The 19,470-nt window shown below is 33.2% G+C and overlaps 1 protein-coding gene across 1 annotated transcript in view; it reads right to left on the bottom strand.

Moving 5' to 3' along the window:
* Positions 1 to 9,911, bottom strand: part of Shc (SHC-adaptor protein) — a 28,388-nt gene extending 18,477 nt beyond the window's left edge. The window contains exons 1-4 of the mRNA XM_072546677.1: positions 9,862 to 9,911; positions 9,512 to 9,761; positions 7,274 to 7,344; positions 2,157 to 2,391 (exon numbers count right to left, since the gene is read on the bottom strand). Of these exons, the coding sequence (XP_072402778.1) occupies positions 2,157 to 2,391; positions 7,274 to 7,344; positions 9,512 to 9,598 (393 nt within the window). The 5' untranslated portion in view covers positions 9,599 to 9,761; positions 9,862 to 9,911. The remainder of the gene's footprint in view (positions 1 to 2,156; positions 2,392 to 7,273; positions 7,345 to 9,511; positions 9,762 to 9,861) is intronic.
* Between the last annotated feature and the right edge of the window lie 9,559 nt (positions 9,912 to 19,470).

Raw genomic sequence — 19,470 nt, 5'->3', positions numbered from 1 at the left:
ACCATGTTGCCGGTTTGCCCCGAGCGGCGCATCAGGACCGGATTTAAGAATCATAGCACTGGAATATACGCGCACACAACAATTGCCTACGGTTGTATAAATGACTACCATTATTGTTTCAACTAAAGCATGATTCAGTCATCGATGTATAAATAAGAGAGTTACATTGTCGAACTAAACAATAACGTGAAGAAAAATACTGTATAAAAAGTAAAATATATCAAAAACTCATTTCGATAGCTTATCTATATTTATCCATTTTTAATAGCTTCCATTGTAAACACATTCTTTGAGAAATAAAGATCATTATAAAGTCATTAGGAGAAGCGAATCAGTTTTAATCCCCATTGTCTACATAAAACAAACATGTCTCTTTGTCGATTTGGGTACTGGCCATTAGACCAAAAACTTGTTGACAAAAACTATGAAAGCTCAGTTCTACATCATGGAGCCGTCGCCAGTATCTGTCGTGAATTTGGGTATGACTCTTAGTGTGCAAGTAAAACGTGTGGTGTTAAATCTATTGAACTATCATCTGAACTTAAAAAATGGTGACAGCTTGACTGTTACTATGGAAAAAGTTTCGAAAACCGATACAAAAAAGGAAGAAAAACCAAGTTTCCAGTCCAATTCACGTGAGAATACTTAGCATGAGGGAGTAAAATCTCGAATAAGGAAAATTGTCTATGATTTTTCAAAAACCACATTTCATAGGCTACTAAATGACATGGGTTTTGAATATGAGAAATTTGATAAGAATCCACGAGATGCCTTCATAAAAGGGCTGTCTACTAGACTGAAAGCTCCAACCCAAAGAGGTCCTCGGTTTGTTCTTCTTCATGCGAGTTACAGTACAATGACCGCTACCATCCAGTGAATTCTACCGCGTGGATTCAACACGGGGCTACCGCTTGAACATTCTGGACTGAATTGCGACGTATCGGACAGCAAGATCAGCAATTATAAAAACACCATGTAAAAATCAATATTTTCAGTCTGATTTTTATTTATTGTATTGTTACTAAAATCTTTGTCGAAAATAAAAGTTTTAATCGTGAGTTCAGTTTTTAAAAAAGTGTTTTTCCCAAGAACATTCATAATTTGCGGGAAGCGAAACTGGTTTTGTGGCATGGGCCGAATTAATTTTCTTGGCCAAGAAGGGAACTGCTGATTACCAGACGAAATGGACGGGGATCTATATGAAGAATGGTTTGAGAAGACGTTAATTCCAAACTTGACGAAAGACAAAGAAAATACTGTCCTTTTGGATAACGCGAATTACCACTCCAGCAAATTTGATTTCCCGAAAAAACTGTGGAACAAAAGGCAAATCAAGGATTGGCTAATCGAAAAGAACATTTCTTCGAGGAAGACTACCTAAAAAGTGAATTACTGGATACTGCGCCGCATTTAGAGTATGACAAGTACAAAATTGAACCAATTGCGGAAAAATATGGCGTTAAGATTTTGAGACTGCCGTCTTACCATTGCGAGCTGAACCCAATTGAAATGGTGTGGAGTCAAGTGAAAAGGTATGTGGCTTCAAACAACGTCGATTTTAAAGAAAAAACGGTAGAACGGTTGATAAAAGAAGCTTACCAACGCGTATTCTAAAGAGCAGTGGCATAATTATGTGAACCAAGTCAAGAAAGTAGAAGAAAAAATGTTTGCGGTGGACAATTTGCAGGAAGATATTGAACCGGTGATAATTAATATAGGAGATGATTCAGAGGATGAGGACGATTTAGATATGGATTTCGATTAGTATTAATTAACGAGAAATATCTTAGAATTAATGCTCATTTGTTTTTTTGGTACTATATATTTATTGTGTCGTATAGAGTAAACTACTTGCATTTTTTTGTATATATGTATATAAATATTTACGAGGTATTAGATATTTTATGTATACAGGCATTTTTTATAGAATTAATTTGTTTTTTTCTTCTAATTTCTCAGTCTATCGCCAAACTACCACACACCTACCACTGTGCCGACATGAGTGGCATCGCTGCGCGCCATAAGACCAACACTGCATTCTAACTATGGCTTCTACTATAGAAGAAAAAAATAGAATTATAATTTAAGTAGAAATTTATACCTAGTATGTTTTATATATTTGTATAAACACAATTTCAATAAAAAAAAGTACTTACTTTTTCTCCTCCAGATGCAAATGATATTCTAGGCATTTCATGACAAGCTATTATTTGATTAGTTTCTATACATGTAAGTGTTAAATTTATACTAGACACGTTTAAGTTAACATACATGCCAGCATAATTCAAATTAGGCACTTCTACTATTGCTTTTAAGACCTTTTTATCTACTTTTCGTTTCTTATCTATATTTTTTAACTTTGAGTATTCACAAACTCTGTTGATACATTCCCTGGAATTGAAAAATAATTATTAAATATATATATATATATATATATATATATATATATATATATATATATATATATATATATATATATATATATATAAATATATATATATATATATATATATATATATATATATATATATATAAATATATATATATATATATATATATATATATATATACAGGGTGTCCCATAATTAATTGGACATTAGCTAATGGGTGATAGCTGACATCAAAATAAAGCGTTTAAGCTCAAATTGCTTAGGCAAAATGTTGCTAGTTTTCGTTCTACAGGGTGATTCATTAATATTTTTTTATATTATTTTTAGGGATATATTGAAAACTATTTAACCGATTTAAGTAAAATTTGGTATCTTGCTATTATTTAGTATGCTTAATATGAAAATGATATTAGTTTTACCGATGACACTAGGTGGCGCCACCTACTATAACATTGGTTCATTAATGGGGCCATAATTTTTTTTCCTGCCCTGTATAAACATTCTAGGAAAAAAACATGAAATAACTTTCAATTCTACACAAAAAAGGTATTCTTGTTTCAAATCAAAAAAGTACACCGTTTTCGAAATAAACGTATTTTTTAGAGACGTGCATAAAATAAAAAAATTTTACAAAAACTTATGTAAATTCAAACATTATTCAAAAGATCTTAAATAAAAGTGAATATTAAATGTATTAGTAGTAGATAATTTTTGCAAACAAAATGCATATGATTGAAACAATTATTTTTATTAGACCTTTGACTCAGTAACAAATTTTAAAAAAATCAGAAATTAAATTAAACAATGAAGTGAATATAAAACAATTAACAAAGTGAATAATTCAAAACGAAACGAAAAAAAATTACAATAAGTGTTCAAAATGTGCACCATTAGATAAACTACATAATCTAAATCTTTTGTGTAAGTTTTGTCTTATTTTAAATAATGAGTTTCTTTGGGCCCTAATTACGTTAACTCCCTCTACAATATTTTGCCATAACTCTTGACGGTTATTTATTTTTTTTTTATAAACAAGTGACTTTAGGTAGCCCCACAAGTGAAAGTCTAGGGGATTTAGTTCGGGACTGCGTGCTGGCCATGGGTATACACTACCTCTACCAATCCACCTTTGAGGATAAATTTCATCTAGATAATTTCTAACTTCTAGGCTATAATGTGGTGGTGCACCATCATGCATGTACCAAGAGTTCCGTCTCAAATTTAGAGGTATGTCTTCTAAAAGAGTTGGTAAATCTTTTCTCAAAAAATTTAGATACGTTACTCCGTCAAGCCTAGTTGGTAATTCGAATGGTCCTACAATACAATCCCCAAATATGCCACACCAGATATTTATGGAAAACTCGTGTTGAAAATGATGTTCTTGAAATGCATGAGGATTTTCTGTCGCGTAGGTATGGCTATTGCGCCAGTTAAATACACCCCTTCTAGTAAATGTGGCTTCATCGGTAAATAAAATTTTATTATAAAACATTGGATCGTCTAAATGCCGCCCCAACATAAACTGACTAAATCGGAGCCTTGCTGGAAAATCATGTGGTAAAAGATTCTGTACTGGAGTAAAACGATACGGATACAGATTTTCTGTCCGTATTATTCTTGACACCGTAGATTTGCTTATACCAGTGGCCGCAGAAACAAGCCTTGTACTGGTTTCTGGATCTTCTGCAACACGCACAACAATTTCATCCTCCATATCCGTATCAATTACTCTCGGTCTTCCAGCATTCCTGTTTTTGGGATGAAATGACCCTGTTTCGCCTAATCTGTCGAACAATGATCTAATATTTTTATGGTTTGGTTGCCTTCTATTAGAGTTCAGCTGCTTTACGAGAACAAAAATTTTCCTGGGCATACAAACAGATCATATCGCGCATTTCTACATTAGAAAATTCACTATGACGTGGCATTTTTCCTTTATCTTAAGTGGTTTATAAAAAACTTAATAGCACTTTGACAAATAATGACTCGCACTGCACTTTGACAACTAATAATAAATAAATTCGTAGTTACCTTTGACAACTAATAATAAATAAATTCGTAGTTACGTCTTGACGTTGTCATTAAGTTCAAAGCATACTTGTTTTGCAAAAAATTAAATAGAGACATGCATCATTAACAAAATACGTTTATTTCGAAAACGGTGTACTTTTTTTATGTGAAAGAAGACTAGGTACCTTTTTGTGTAGAATTGAATGTTAGTTCATGTTTTTGAAGTTATACTTCTTTAGGTGCAATTGGGAAAAATGTTGAGAGTGAATTTTTATAAAAATGTGCTAGTTGCTAAATCTTTGAATTTACGTATGTATCAGTGCAAATAAAGTGTGAAAAAAATATATTTTATAATTTTTGTGTCTTTGAATTTGTCTTCGTCGGATATAGGATAATAGATATTAAAATATGATGATAAGAAGATTAAAAGGCAATCTTAATATTATTTGTGGATATAATCTGTCAAAATAATTCACTTTAGTATGAATTTTACGGCCATAGCACACTGGCTACACCAGTTGTCGCTCGAAAACGGGAGTCAAGCAGTGTCTACCGGGGTCATACTTTGGATGGGTGACCGCTTAGGAACATAACATGTCATGTTATTGCCTTGCTTACTTTTTTTTATTTTCGGTATTATTTAAGAAAATTTTTAGGAAACTTGTAAGTATTAAAATTAGTTTAATATTTAAATAAAACAGAAATAAACTGTTTAAAATATATTAATTTCGTTGAAGTCATATAATACAAGTATAACTTCTTACCTGCGTACAAAGTACACACATATTCTTTTTTAATAATAGACTCGCACTGCACTTTGACAATAAATAGTAAACAAATTCGTACTTACGCCTTGACTTTGCCATTAAGTTCACAGCATACCTAGGTACCTGCTTGTTTTGCGAAAAACAAAATACGTTTATTTCGAAAACGGTGTACTTTTTTTATTTGAAACAAGAATACCTTTTTTGTGTAGAATTGAATGCTATTTCATGTTTTTTTTCCTATAATGTTTATACAGGGCGGACAAGAAAATTATGGCCCCATTAATGAACCAATGTTACAGTAGGTGGCACCACCTAGTGTCAATGGTAAAACTAATATCATTTTCTTATTAAGCATACTAAATAATAGCAAGATACCAAATTTCACTTAAATCGGTTGAATAGTTTTCAATATATCCATAAAAATAATATAAAAAAATATTAATGAATCTCCCTGTAGAACGAAAACTAGCAACATTTTTCCTAAGCAATTTCAGGTTAAACGCTTTATTTTGATGTCAGCTATCACCCATTAGCTAATGTCCAATTAATTATGGGACACCCTGTATATATATATACAGGGTGAGTTTTTAGTGCAACATCGGTCGATAATTACATTATGGTATAGAATATCCAAAAATCTTATTTAGAAAAAATTTTTGGCATACATATTCTCCATACTTGGAAAATACGTGGAATTCTACAGGGTGATTAATAACTACGTGGTATAGCAAACATACAATTTTTTAAATGGGACATCCTATATATTTTTTAAAATTTATATTCTTCTCATATTTCTTGTTCTTATAGTATTGGGTTTTGCATTATTATACAGAGTATTTAACAAGTTATGACCATTTTTATTTTGAAATCCCTATGAAATCAACACCATGTATATAAAGAAGTAATGCATAAACAATTATTTATTTTATATAATAAAGTAAACAATATATTGTAGTTTTTAAATTAAGTTTAATTAAAATCGTTGACAAAAATTTGTATGCAGGGTGAACTACAAAACAAAATTACGATTTTCTCAATTTTTTTCAATGGATCACCCTATATTTTATTTTTTTAGAAATATTGTATTTATGATACTCTTTAATTTTTATATAGAATTTCCTATACCTAAACTCATTACTTTCCGAGATATTTTTAGTTTTCTTCAAATTTCGGGAATACATTCAATTTTTGTAAGTAGAAATAAGTATGAAGTATTGAGTAATAATATATATAACACAATTAATTTTATTCAATAAGTAACTAACAAAAAATATAAACCATAACAATATGCAATGAATGTCCCAATAAATGTGATATTATGGAAATATCATATTTCCTTAATGAAATACAAGATTCCTAAAATTCCTGCAAGATCATATATGTTTTGTGTAATAATATAACAAGTTTATTTTTATTCAATAAAAATAATCACACAAAACAGAAAGCAAAACATTATACAATTGATGTAACAATTTTTAGATTGTTATATCAACTTTGCATTGACATTGAAGAAAATGTCAATACAAAGAATATTACTGATATGCATAATCGCCGTTATCATGGTACAATTTGCGTTTGCACAGGACCCTGAGCCACCAAAACCAGAATCAGGACCAGCACCAGATGCACCCACAACAAAAAAATCGGGTGCTGGAATTGTGAGACCTGATTGTCTATTTAATTTTCTTCTTTCGTTACTAATTGCTGGTATCGTCAGACATACATGACTATCATACTAGGCAAAGGGGAACTTTTCGTACAGGAAAAATGCGAACTTCTGGTGCACAAAGAAGCATATACTCAAATGACCTCATCTTGTATAATAAGCTACCCAGTAATATGAAGCAAAGTCAACTAGAAAGATTTAAATTTGAACTAAAACAATAATCTGATATCTACTTTAAGACCAATCAGATTTGAATCATTTAAACTTCTTAATACTCATTCTCATAAAACCAAGATACCTACAGCTCCTGGTCTATTAATGTGTATTTTCATTAAACTTGTATATTGTGAAATTAATAAACTGGAAAGTAATATTTCCTAATACCTAATTCTATATATATCACAAATGTGTGAGACAAAAAATATTTAAAAAATACTTACTTTGCAACACCAGATCTTGTTTTGAAATTTAATTTTTTCATGGAAACTTTAACCTCCAGGCATCCCACATACTAAAGCAAAAATCTACCATTAGCAAATATATTTTACATAAAAATCGGATAAAATGATATTACATTCATCCATTCTACACAATTATCCAATATTTATTTAATTGATGTCCCTGAGAATTACAGGCCTGTCGCATTGCTTCCAGTTGTCTCTAAAATAGTAGAAAAGGCCATGGGTTTGTGAATAACAAGTTTTTTCGAAAGTCACAATTATTTCCCAGGATCAAAGTTCGGTTTCAGGAAGGAAAGGAGCACAACTCTTGGCATTCTTGACCTAGTGTCCCGCATCTTAGGAATCCTTTAATAGGATGCAATTCAACACTGTTGTGTTTTGTGACTTAAGTAAGGTGTTTGATTGTATGAACCATGGGATACTCCAGAAAAAACTACAGAGGTACAACTTCTGTCCACAGAGTGTCAAGTTGATCCAAAAATATCTCAAGAACAGGGTACAGTCTGTGAGAGTGTCTGAGGTGTTGTCGAGAGAGTGTTGTTAATATTGGTGTTCCTCAGTGCTCTGTCCTTGGACCCATACTATTTCTAACATATATTAATGACCTTACAAGCATGGAATCAAACACTACATGCACACTCTTTGCTGATGACAAACTGTCTCCATTGCAGCTGACACACTTGAGGTCTCCCTTAGGGGTTCCAGCTCTGCACTGTCAGACACCAAAGAGTGGTTCTGTGTTAACAGGCTTCTGCTTAATGAAACAAATACCAACAGGGCTGTTAGGGACACCTGGGCTGAAAATGCAGATCTGACAAGTGTGAAGTTCTTGGGTACACCTGGACCCCAAGCTTCAGTGGAGTCAACATATTGACTATCTGAGTAAAAACTTGTAAAGAACATATATGTGCTCAGAAATCTAGCATCAGGCATTTCACACAAGGTCTTACAAACAGGTTATTATGCCATTTTTCACTCTCATCTGACATATGCAATTTTAATCTATAGCTTTGAGTGGGAATGCCTAGAGCCTTTGGTTTGCAATGTAAGGCTATAAGAGTTCTTGCAAGCATTGAGTTTAGGGATGATTGTAGATTGGCCTATGGGACTCTACGAATTCTTACTGTGCCCTCCTTGTATACCTAAGAGAACCTCGTGCTTGTTAAAAAGAGCGGGGGCAAAATTATGTACATCAATAAATGAATTTGAATATTTTTATTGGTTAATGGTGTTCAATATAGGCTAAGAATTATTGAAAGGATTGGAATATTATCATCACATTTCCAATAAATTAATAACAAAATACTATATGATAATAAAATTAAGGGAAAATGCTAACTACTACTTCTACTACTACTACTAAGAACTACTTTTTTGCGTTTCTTAAAACTACTTTTCCCTTCAGGGTATAGGCACAGTTCTTATTTCTCTTATAACCATTCTCTCAGTTTTTCTGGTCTTCTGATAAGTCTTATCTCTTAACATTTTTCACTTTTCTCTCCCTAATCTATGATATGATTTGTCCATGTTTCTTTGTCTTCCTTGTCTTCTTTTACTGCACCTTATAGATTTCATCACTTGCTTTTGTATTCTCCTTGGTTCATTCTGTTGATGTATGTCCAAAATTCTATAAATAGCTGTACTTTTTCAAATAAATGAATTTACTTATCAAAGCATTACTATAGGATTCTACAGCATGAAAGAAACTCAAAAAATTGGAACATCCAAAATAACATAGTTTTTCAAGAAATGGTTTTAGTTAACTTTGTACATATAAATTCAATTATTATATATATTATGCTTTTGTTCATTATGCATGAGATTTTGTGTAAGTGTCTTTTATTAGTTTTTGTCTTATTCATTGGCTAAAAGATATTTTCCAAAATTTACATTGGTCGCAGTTTATGTTAGTTTCACTCTGAAATTTTACCATACCCACCTATAAAACAAGGAAGTTAGCTATGCAACATGGAACAGCCATGAAAGATGTTCATATACCTTAACTACACTCTCTGACATCACAAATAAAATGATACAAATTGAAAGAAAAAAAGGGAAGGTCCAGAAGAACTTACATAGTTTTGGTAATTTAGACATTTAAAGAATTTATGTCTGGACTATGGTACATGGTACTGAATACTTTAATCTTATAATATAATATAAAATTGTCTAAGTTTTGATTATGTATCAAATTGAGGAATAAATATTGAAAATTACCTTCACAGCATAAGTAGCCCCTTGCTTTGCAATAAGCTTGTCAGAATGAATCCATCCACCTGATGGTTTTATATTAAATGCAGACATCTTGTGTATTGTTTATGATTTGGTACAATTTCATATTTTTAATTCTTGTGAATCATAATTGATAAGCACTTAACTCATTAATTAATTAAAGTTCTTCCAGGAAGTCATCAATTTCCAAAGATTCCATATCGGAATATCTCAATATATGAAATTATTTAGGTTCCTAGAGAAATAAGATATTTAAATTATTTAAAAACACTTGTTATTTAAATTAAATCCTAAGATAAGCAAGCAATTCATAACAATTGAAATTAAACAATTACTTTGAAAGATCTGTCTTATGTTTATTTAGCCGTCACTAGCTGGTGTGAAGTTAGCAGAAAATGTTTTCAATAATCATTTTATTAACATAGGCGTAGATTCTTGTTGATTTAGGGGATATTAAAATGTACAAGGAGAGTTATTTAAAATAAAAATAAAAATAAAAGAAAGATATAAAAACATAGATTTTTTAGAAGCAGTCTCTTTGGTCATTTGACTAATTTTACATCTTCCATTAATTATACAAGTCCTTGGGACTTCGACAAATGTGTTATACCTATACAGTGTGTCAAATTAAGTCGACACCATAATATATAGGAAACTTTTTTATTTTTAGTTTTATGAAAAAAAGTTATTCTTACTAAAAAAGTTGTGCATGTTCTAAAACCTAAAACACAATCATCAAATATTTTTCTCCAAAAAGGTTTTATCAACGCCCCCTAGGTACCTTAAAATTATATAATAACATCCTCTCATTTAAACCAACAGTAAAGTTTTTAGGTATGTGGTTCGATCAACAACTTACTTGGCAGGAACATATTAAACAAACAGTTTTAACATGTCACAAAAAAAAAAGACTGAATCTAATGAAAACCTTGGCAAACCAAAACTGGGGATCAGATCAGAAAACTCTGTTGATAATTTATAAAACACTAATTAGACCTAAATTAGATTATGGATCAATTGCATATGCATCTGCTCCAAAAACATTGCTTACAAAACTTGACAGCATACACTGTAGCATTTGTAACTTTATTGGAATCCCCTCGTATATGTGTTAAATTAAAATCCCCTTATATATGTTCGTATAATTTCTTAGTTAGTATCTTCCAATTTAAGACCCAAATAATATTTCGTTCTTTTCACGTCGCCGTCGATACTAAATCATTTTATTGTTTGTTTATGTCACAGGCGCAAATTCTTTGATATTTCTTTGTTCAAACCGCCCGATATTGCTTTTTCAAATTAATAATTTACGTCTTAATTTCCGTTGTGTTTTGTTTATACCCAAAGTGCTTTGTTTATTCCAACTTATGCGATCAATTTTTGAAGATGATTTCGTCACTCTCGCAGGAGCCACTGTCAAAGACAGTTGGTGTCCGTGTTAGTCCTAATTTTCTTCAGATTCGTAAATGTGTTTTTATTGTTTCTTTTATTATGGAAAATAAGTAGTTTTGTGGCAGTTTTACAGTTAAAAGGAGGTTTGAAATGTAGGCGATAATGAGCAGATGTATTTGGTTAGTCGGAGCTACGATGGTTCCAGTTTTTTTAAGAAGCCGACTCAAAGGTGTGTTCCAGTACCCCAACTTTCAACCTTAGATTTGTATTCGTCCTAATTAAGAAGTCCAGTTTACAATTTAATGAGTGATTGTGACATCCAGGTAACTTTTATTGTTTGTTCAATTTTCAAATAAAGACAGACATTTTTTTAGAACAATAATTGCTTTCGTAACAATTTAAATTTTTGTTTTCTTAAAAAAATTGTACATTTTATGATTTAACTTAGCTGTCATTTTAATTGTTTTTTTTTATTTTAATGTTAATATATGACAGCTAGCATTATTATTTTCGATATTTATTTGTTTTGTTTGTTTTAAAGAATAAGGTTAATCTCTGTGCGGTAACATTTGTAAGTTTATGTAGTATCTCCAACTCCTGGAATTTGTAAACAGATGACACATGTAAGTTTTTTTTTGTATTTTTGTATTTTACGACTATTTGTTGTAGTAAATTTGTATTGTCCTATTTTGTAACTGTTTGTGGTGACACAAAAATAAATGTTAAATTTTGTTTCTTAACATTTTTTTGGGTTTAATAAGAAAAATATATGTTTTGCATTTCTGATAATTATTTCCCTAGTTACAACTAGCTGTTGTAATGGTTATAATTAGGCACCTCGAAGTGGCGCTCTTTATAAATTACTAGAGGTGTTTCCTGTTTCTTTCTGTTTTATTTGTCCCCAATCCGACCCCTTTGTTTCATTTTTCTGTAGTTGCCCAAATCCGACCCCTTTGTTTCATTTTTCTGTAGTTGCTCAAATCCGACCCCTTTGTCATTTACTTATCCACGACCCCAGCTCTCCTAACAAACCCTGAATGCCGTTCGCCCAAGTAACGATTATTTTGCTTGCTCTATCTTCGCCCCCAGTAGTTTCTATCCCCAATATTCTACCCCCATAATCTTACCCTATGGTAGGCAAAATATAATCGTTACAACACAACTCTGGTATTAGAATTGCACTTGGAGCCTTCCGGACAACTCCCTCCGAAAGCATACTGAGAGAAGCCGGCGAACCACCGAAGAACATACTTACCTCTACCACATGCCACATCTATAGCCTAAATATAAACAAACCTCTCTTCTGTAATACTTTTAATAACAAATATATCAATTTTTACAATAATAAGCCCCGTGCCCCCAAACCTTACTACGAGAGAATCCGATTATATAGTTTTAACCTGATCATTCAGTTCCCAACAGTAATTTAAACAAATTCCAATTACTATCTACCTTGGACTGCCAAACAGCCCAAAGTCAGTACAGCGTTAAGTATATATAATAAACATGAAACTAGTCCCATTGTTTTTAAAGTCAAACTAAAGTCAATCCTTGATCAACGAAGACTTCTTGATAGACTGTCCTAAATATATAAATCAAAGACATTCAAATAACCTGAAAGCATTAATTGACAAAAATTTTTTTCCGGACAATTTGTTAGGTTACTTAAAATGTACAAACATATTACACAAAATTTAACGTAATTAATTGTTACAAATATTTAATTATTTATAAATTGTAATAAATTGTTACAATGATTGATTGTTACAAGTGTTTAATTTAATATTGTTACAAATAGAAATGTCGCTAATAACCTTCCGGTGGATGCGACTTTGTCTTTTTAAATAAAAAAATCATCAAATGTTAAATATTTTATAAATTTTTTTTGTACATTTTTGGGCATATTTTATTTATAAATATTTTTTCGACAAACCGCGTATAAAACTGAAAAAATTTAATATCTGATGATTGTATTCTAGGTTTTAGATCGTTTAGAACTTTTTATAAAGAATAACCTTTTTTCATAAAACTAAAAATAAAAAAATTACCCATATGGTCCAATTAAGTCTGCATCAAGCTCAATTACTGCTGTGTGGTCTCTCAAACAGTAAGCTCCATTAAAGCCACAGTTCTTTTAAATGATGTCATCTGCATAGTTAAACTTGCCTCGTAGATGTTTGCCTTTTGCTTTACAATTACAACACGGATAACAAGTGAGTTAAGACATACTTTAAAATATCCCAACTTGCCTTCAGTGATCTTGCCTGTCTCGTATATTTAAGAACTAACAATCTTCAACATACCTACATATTAGTGACGGTACAAATCCTGAACCAGATCAATAATTCTTAATGATTTGGTTCGTGATTTAAATTTATCTAAAAAACAAGCGGAACTGTTGGGGTCGTGCCTTAAGGGTTGGAATTTACTTGGCACAAGTACTAAAGTATGTTACTTTAGAAAGAGGCAAGAATATCTTGAGGATTTTTCTCACAAGAAGAAGAGTTAGTGCATTGTAATGATATTTCAGCAGTAATGAACAATTTAGGTCATCAGCATACACTAGAAGAGTGGCGTTTATTTATAGACAAAGTTTATAAAATATAAACAAAAACTTTATAAACTCATCCAAAGTTAGCCTTAAGGCTGTTCTATTGCATAACGGTAACCATTTCCTCCCAGTTCCTTTGACCCATTCTTCAAACATGAAAGAGACATAATGGCAATATGAAACTGATTTTAGAAAATATCCAATTTGATAGATACATATTGTTACGTTAAATAATGACTCATAGTATTTGAACTGTAAATATCCTTTCTCATTCAAGTATTTTCCAGATCATATACTTGCCGGCAGAAATTTCTAGTTCTAGATTCTAGAATTTCTAGATCTACGGGTCCCCTACGCTAAAAGACCTGTTTGGCTCCACGACGATCGAGTAAGTTCCGGAAGGTCAACGCCGCTTCGAGAATAACGGTTGTTTAGTATAAATATAGAGGAACCTTTTATTTAAGACAGTTAGTTCTAGTTTTGAAGTCGAGTTTTTAGTTCGAATATAAATGTAAAAATAAATTAGTGAATATTGTAATAAAGTCTTTAATAAACTTGTAAGTGTTATAAATGTAGAAACTTTGATAATAAATAAAGACAATAAATTAGATTAATAAAAATACTACAGTGATGTCGGAAAAGTGGAATAGTAAAAATGACTACGATTTATGAGCTCACAGTTACGAATTTAAGAAGACATCTCGAGGATAAAGAATTAGCTTCTACCGGAAAAAAGGCCGAGTTAGCCAACGACTAAAGAACGCTTTAGAGGAAGAGGGTTTAGACCCGGAAACTTATATATGTGAAGATAAACATGATGCTGTCATCTCGTCGATTTCGAAATTAGAGAACAAAGTTTCTGGTGACATCGCATCATTAGAGAACAAAGTTTCTGGTAACCTCGCACCATTGGAGAACAAAGTTTCTGGAGATATTTCGATGGATGGCTTATGGAAAATGTGTTGAGAGGGTTATCTTGGAAACATGCCTGGTTTATCTAGATGACATAATCGTCTTGAGGGAGACATTTGAAGATCATCTGAAGGATTTAGAAAACGTTTTAAAACGACTTAAAGCTACCCAATTGATGTTAAACCCCAGCGTGTCATACCCAAGTGCCAGCTATTTCAAGGTAAAGTTAATTATCTGGGTCATATAGTCAGTAAAGAAGGAGTGGCCGTGGATAAGGTAAAAATCGATTCCACTAAGGAATGGCCAGAACCAACGGACAAACATCAAGTGAGAAGTTTTCTTGGACTATGTACTTACTACCGGAGGTTTATTAAGAAGTTTGCAGATATCGCTACGCCATTAACGCTACTTACAGAGGAAGCAAGAGATTACTGCTGGGATACAGACTGCCGAAATGCCTTTGAGACCTTAAAAAAGCATGTAATCACAGCACCAATTTTAGGATATCCACTGCCAGAAGGAGAGTTCACCTTAGATACAGATGCAAGTAATGTGGGAATAAGAGGAGTGCTATCTCAGATTCAAGGAGGACAGGAACGAGTCCTTGAATATTTTAATAAAGTTCTTTCAAAACCTGAGCGGAATTATTGCATGAGCGTCATGAAAAGAGAACTTCTAGCAGTAGTGAAATCACTAGAGTACTTCTATCAATACCTCTATGGAGGAAGTTTTTAATCCGAACCGACCATGCAGCCCTTAAGTGGTTGATGCAGTTTAAGAATCCAGCGGGTCAGATAGCCAGGTGGATCGAACGACTCCAAGAATACGATTTCAAGATTGAGCACCGGGCCGGAGTTAGCCACAGAAACGCTGATTCTCTTTTCAGAAGGCCATGCCCAGCAGAGTGTTCCCACTGCAACAAAACGGAATCTAAGGAAGCAGTGGTGCTGAGAACAACAATGGTCAACGACGACTGGACGCCTACCAAGATAAGGGAAGAACAAGAGAGAGATCCAGTTTTACAGAAAATTCGAAAATGGAAAGAGGAAAACCGTCGACCACCTTGGCAAGAAATATCAAACCTATGCTCAGTAGTTAAGACGTATTGGGCCCAGTGGGACTCATTTATCATGGAAGATAGCTTGCTTAAAACGAGTCCTGAAAATTGATGACGGTTCAGAGAAGAGAATACAGTTGGTGATCCCAAAGAGCAGAATAGCCGAAGTAGTTCGTCAGTTACACGACAGTCCATCAGCAGGGCATTTTGGTCTAAAGAAGACCCTTCAGCGAATTCGGGAATGGTTTTATTGGATAAACAGTTCCGAAGACGTAAAAGACTGGTGTAAGAAATGTACTATTTGTGCTACGAATAACGGGCCTTACCGAAAAAGAAGAGCTCCTATGAGACAATATAATGTTGGAAGCCCGTTTGAAAGAATAGCTTTGGACATTGCTGGGCCATGTCCAGAAAGTGAAAATGAAGGCAAGTACATGTTGGTAGTAATGGATTACTTTACTAAGTGGGTCGAGAGTTACGCACTTCCAGACCAGAAGGCCGCCACCATTGCAGATAAGTTGATCCAAGAATATATCAGCCGATTTGGAGTGCCTTTGGAGATCCATAGTGACCAAGGCAGGAACTTCGAAAGCGATCTATTCTAAGGAATATGTGATAGAGTAGACATGAAGAAAACAAGAACTACAGCATATCATCCGCAATCGGATGGTATGGTAGAACGGATGAATAGGACAGTTGGCAAGTATTTGAAAAAGATGGTGTCCAATCATCAGCGAGACTGGGACCAATATCTTCGGTTCTTCACAATGGCCTACAGATCTGCTGTTAACGAATCAACAGGTCAGACACCAGCCAGAGTTCTATTCGGACGCGAGATGCGACTACCTTGTGATCTAGAGTTTGGGTGTCGACCTGGAGAAGATGTAGCAGGTGAAGATTATGTGATCGAACTACGAAGAAGAATGGACGTTTTACACGACTTGGTCAGTTCCCACCTTCAGATCGCTAGCGACCGAATGAAGAAACGGTACGATACACAAGCCGAAAAGGATTGCTTTAAGAAGAACGACAAAGTCTGGCTCTATAATCCCAAGAAGCGAAAAGGTTGTTGTCCCAAGTTGCAGTTTTGGGAAGGTCCATACCTCATTATGGAGAAGATCAACGATGTCATCTACCGAGTAAGCAAGATTGACAGCCGATGACAGTACATCATAACCGGCTGGCGTCTTTCGAAGGTGACCATGACGTAGATGAAGAAGTGGAAGTAAACCAAGTCCAAGATGTGTCTGATCTCACGTTTGAGGAATTCATGGGTGTCTATGGAGGTACTGGTAAAGCAAGACATGGTGTTACCACTGAAGAAAGGCAAGATCTACTCGCGCTTCCCGATGACCACTCACTGGCCCTTACCATCTCGGCCAGTATCAAAGACGCACCAGGATTGGCATCCGTCTTTCGAAGGAAGTTCGGTCGAGTTGCAGAACTTCAATGCCAAGTGCCAGCCCCCGGGAAATCCTTGAAACTCCAAGATGCATCACGTTATCTTTTCTACCTGGTAACAAAAGACACTGCCCGTGACCAACCTACCTACCGAGATGTATGGGAAGCCTTACTTCAATTGAAGAAGACAGACAGCAACTGAGTTGCTTTAATAAAGTCCTCGTAGACATACCGTCTCAGGACTTGCAACTTAATGTAGAGTAATATGTCCCCATGTTACCAATCCAACGGTAACTTTACCATCCTATTTGTAAACACGACATAATGTAAACTAAACTTTATATATTAATTTTTAAAGGGTTCTTACCCTCATATTTAGTGGCTACATTCATGTAATATATTGACACTGATGATGGAATACTTATTCCGAAAACGTTTTGTCTTTTTAACATAGCCCGACTGGGCTTTTTATAAAGGATTTTATTGGAAAAATTTTTATTACATGGTATACAGCCAACTACAGGAACTTAGTTTCCTTGTGGACAGTTAGTTCTAGTTTTGAAGTCGAGTTTTTAGTTCGAATATAAATGTAAAAATAAATTAGTGAATATTGTATATATAAATTAAATAAAGACTAAATAAACTAAGTGTGAATATTTTATAATAAATAAAGTTAATAAATTAACAATAAACTTATGAAAGTACAAGAGACCTCTCAAGTAGTCTCAAACTAGTGTTATGTTGTGAATTTATTTAACTGCTATGTCTTTATTTAATTTATAATGTCTTTACTAATTTATTATATTGTTCTTATTTTAATTTATTAAAAAGCACGATAATTTATATAAGTTTATTAACCACTAATAATACATAATTTATTTTATACGAACGCTACAATTAAAATCGCGGGCGCGGGTCTTCAGATATTAACTAACTCCTTCAATGAAAAATCCGTTATTATATATGAAAACACAACTGGCCTAGAATTCAGGAGAATCCCTCTGATTTATACTAGAAGGTAAATCCGGGTCATCGTCTGACCGGTTTCTGGAAAGTTCCGTCTCAGGTAAATTTCTGCCAGCTAATCGAAGGGTCTCGTAAAATCTAAAACATATACGGGAATAAACAAGATGTTTACAGGTTTTTAATATGACTCATATTTTTACGTAACAGTTAGATAGGTCTACATATGAGTTATTCAACAATCACATATATCTATGTAACGTATTGTTACTACCATATGATGTCCGATGAAGGGGGATATTAAAAGTAGTTATATGGCGCAAACCTAAATATTGAACATTAAATCTAGTAGGTAACTGTAATCAAGATGACTATTTATATTGTATAAAAGTAAAAAAATTGTGAGTATAAAAATCGAATTAAATTCGAGAAGTATTTCTAATAAATTCTACCTCATTTCCATCACTACCTTCCTCCTCCTCGGTCCTAATCCCTTTTGGGATGTGGTGACACCATCAGGCCTTTACAGTTTTTTCACTATTATTATTAGAGTCTTTCTTATTTTCTTTCTTGAAGAACAACAGCATGCTTGCTCTCCTCCATTCGTCTAGTATTCTGTTAGTGGTTATTATTTTTTTGTACGAGAAGTTAAAGGTGTTCAAGGTAATCACGTCAATGCTTTAAGAGCTCATTTATTATTCGGCCATCTTCTGGTGATTTCCGATTTTTTAATTGATTGATTCCTAGTTTTACGTCTTTTTGAGATATTTGGGTCTTTTCGTCAGTTATTATATTGGGCATTTCTGGTACGGGTTCTTCCTTTTATCTTTTAGACATTTTCATTTGTTTCCCATCAATAAGTCATCATTCCTGGTGTCTACGACATTCCTTCCTTTGATTTGATTGAAAATTTGGATTTGGGTTCCTCTTACCCTGAACTTTACTTTTGGACTTTAACCCGGAGTTGCTTTTACTTGGGTGGTGAAAGCCATCCTTCTCGGAGATGAAAAAACATACGTTAAAAATAAGCCCAGAAATTAATAAATTGACAATTGTTAGTAACTTTTATTCTCTAGAGTTTTTTCACTAAGTTAATACTTTTTGAGTTATTTGCGAGTGCAAATGTTCAATTTTCAAAATAAAACCACATTTGCAGACTGTTTTTCACAAATAACTCAAAAATTAAGTATTTCGAAAAAAAAATTCTTAACAAAAATATAGCTTATAAAAAAAATGATGTACTTATAGACCCAGCCTAAGCAGAGTTGTAGCTCACGAAAGTAGGTTCTTACATCAATTTGATTATTCATCTTACAATCCCTTTACGCCGGGTACACACATGCCAGTAAATTGGAAGAGTAGCTGGCATAGGCCAGTAACTGGCAAGCACAAAACACATTTGCTAGTAATTGGCAGGCCAGTAGCTCGCTTGCCTATACTAGCAAGGCGAAAAAGCTGGGTAGATTTTTACACATTCTAGTGTTAGTAAACAATCGACTGGTTTTCATCTGAAAGTAAAGTACTTATTTTGTAATTAAAATTTTTTTCCAACAAAAAAAAGGGGATCCATGGAAGGTATTCGGAATGAATTAAACAAGCAAATATTGCTGATGACCACGGATATTGTTAGAAATTTAATAATGAATCCGAAGCCGCACTCAAAAAAGA

The sequence above is a fragment of the Diabrotica undecimpunctata genome, chromosome 10 (genome assembly GCF_040954645.1).
Source record: "Diabrotica undecimpunctata isolate CICGRU chromosome 10, icDiaUnde3, whole genome shotgun sequence".
Taxonomy (NCBI): Eukaryota; Metazoa; Arthropoda; class Insecta; order Coleoptera; family Chrysomelidae; genus Diabrotica; species Diabrotica undecimpunctata.
Note: the sequence above shows the minus strand (reverse complement) of the source record. Positions and strands in the feature narration are given on the sequence as shown.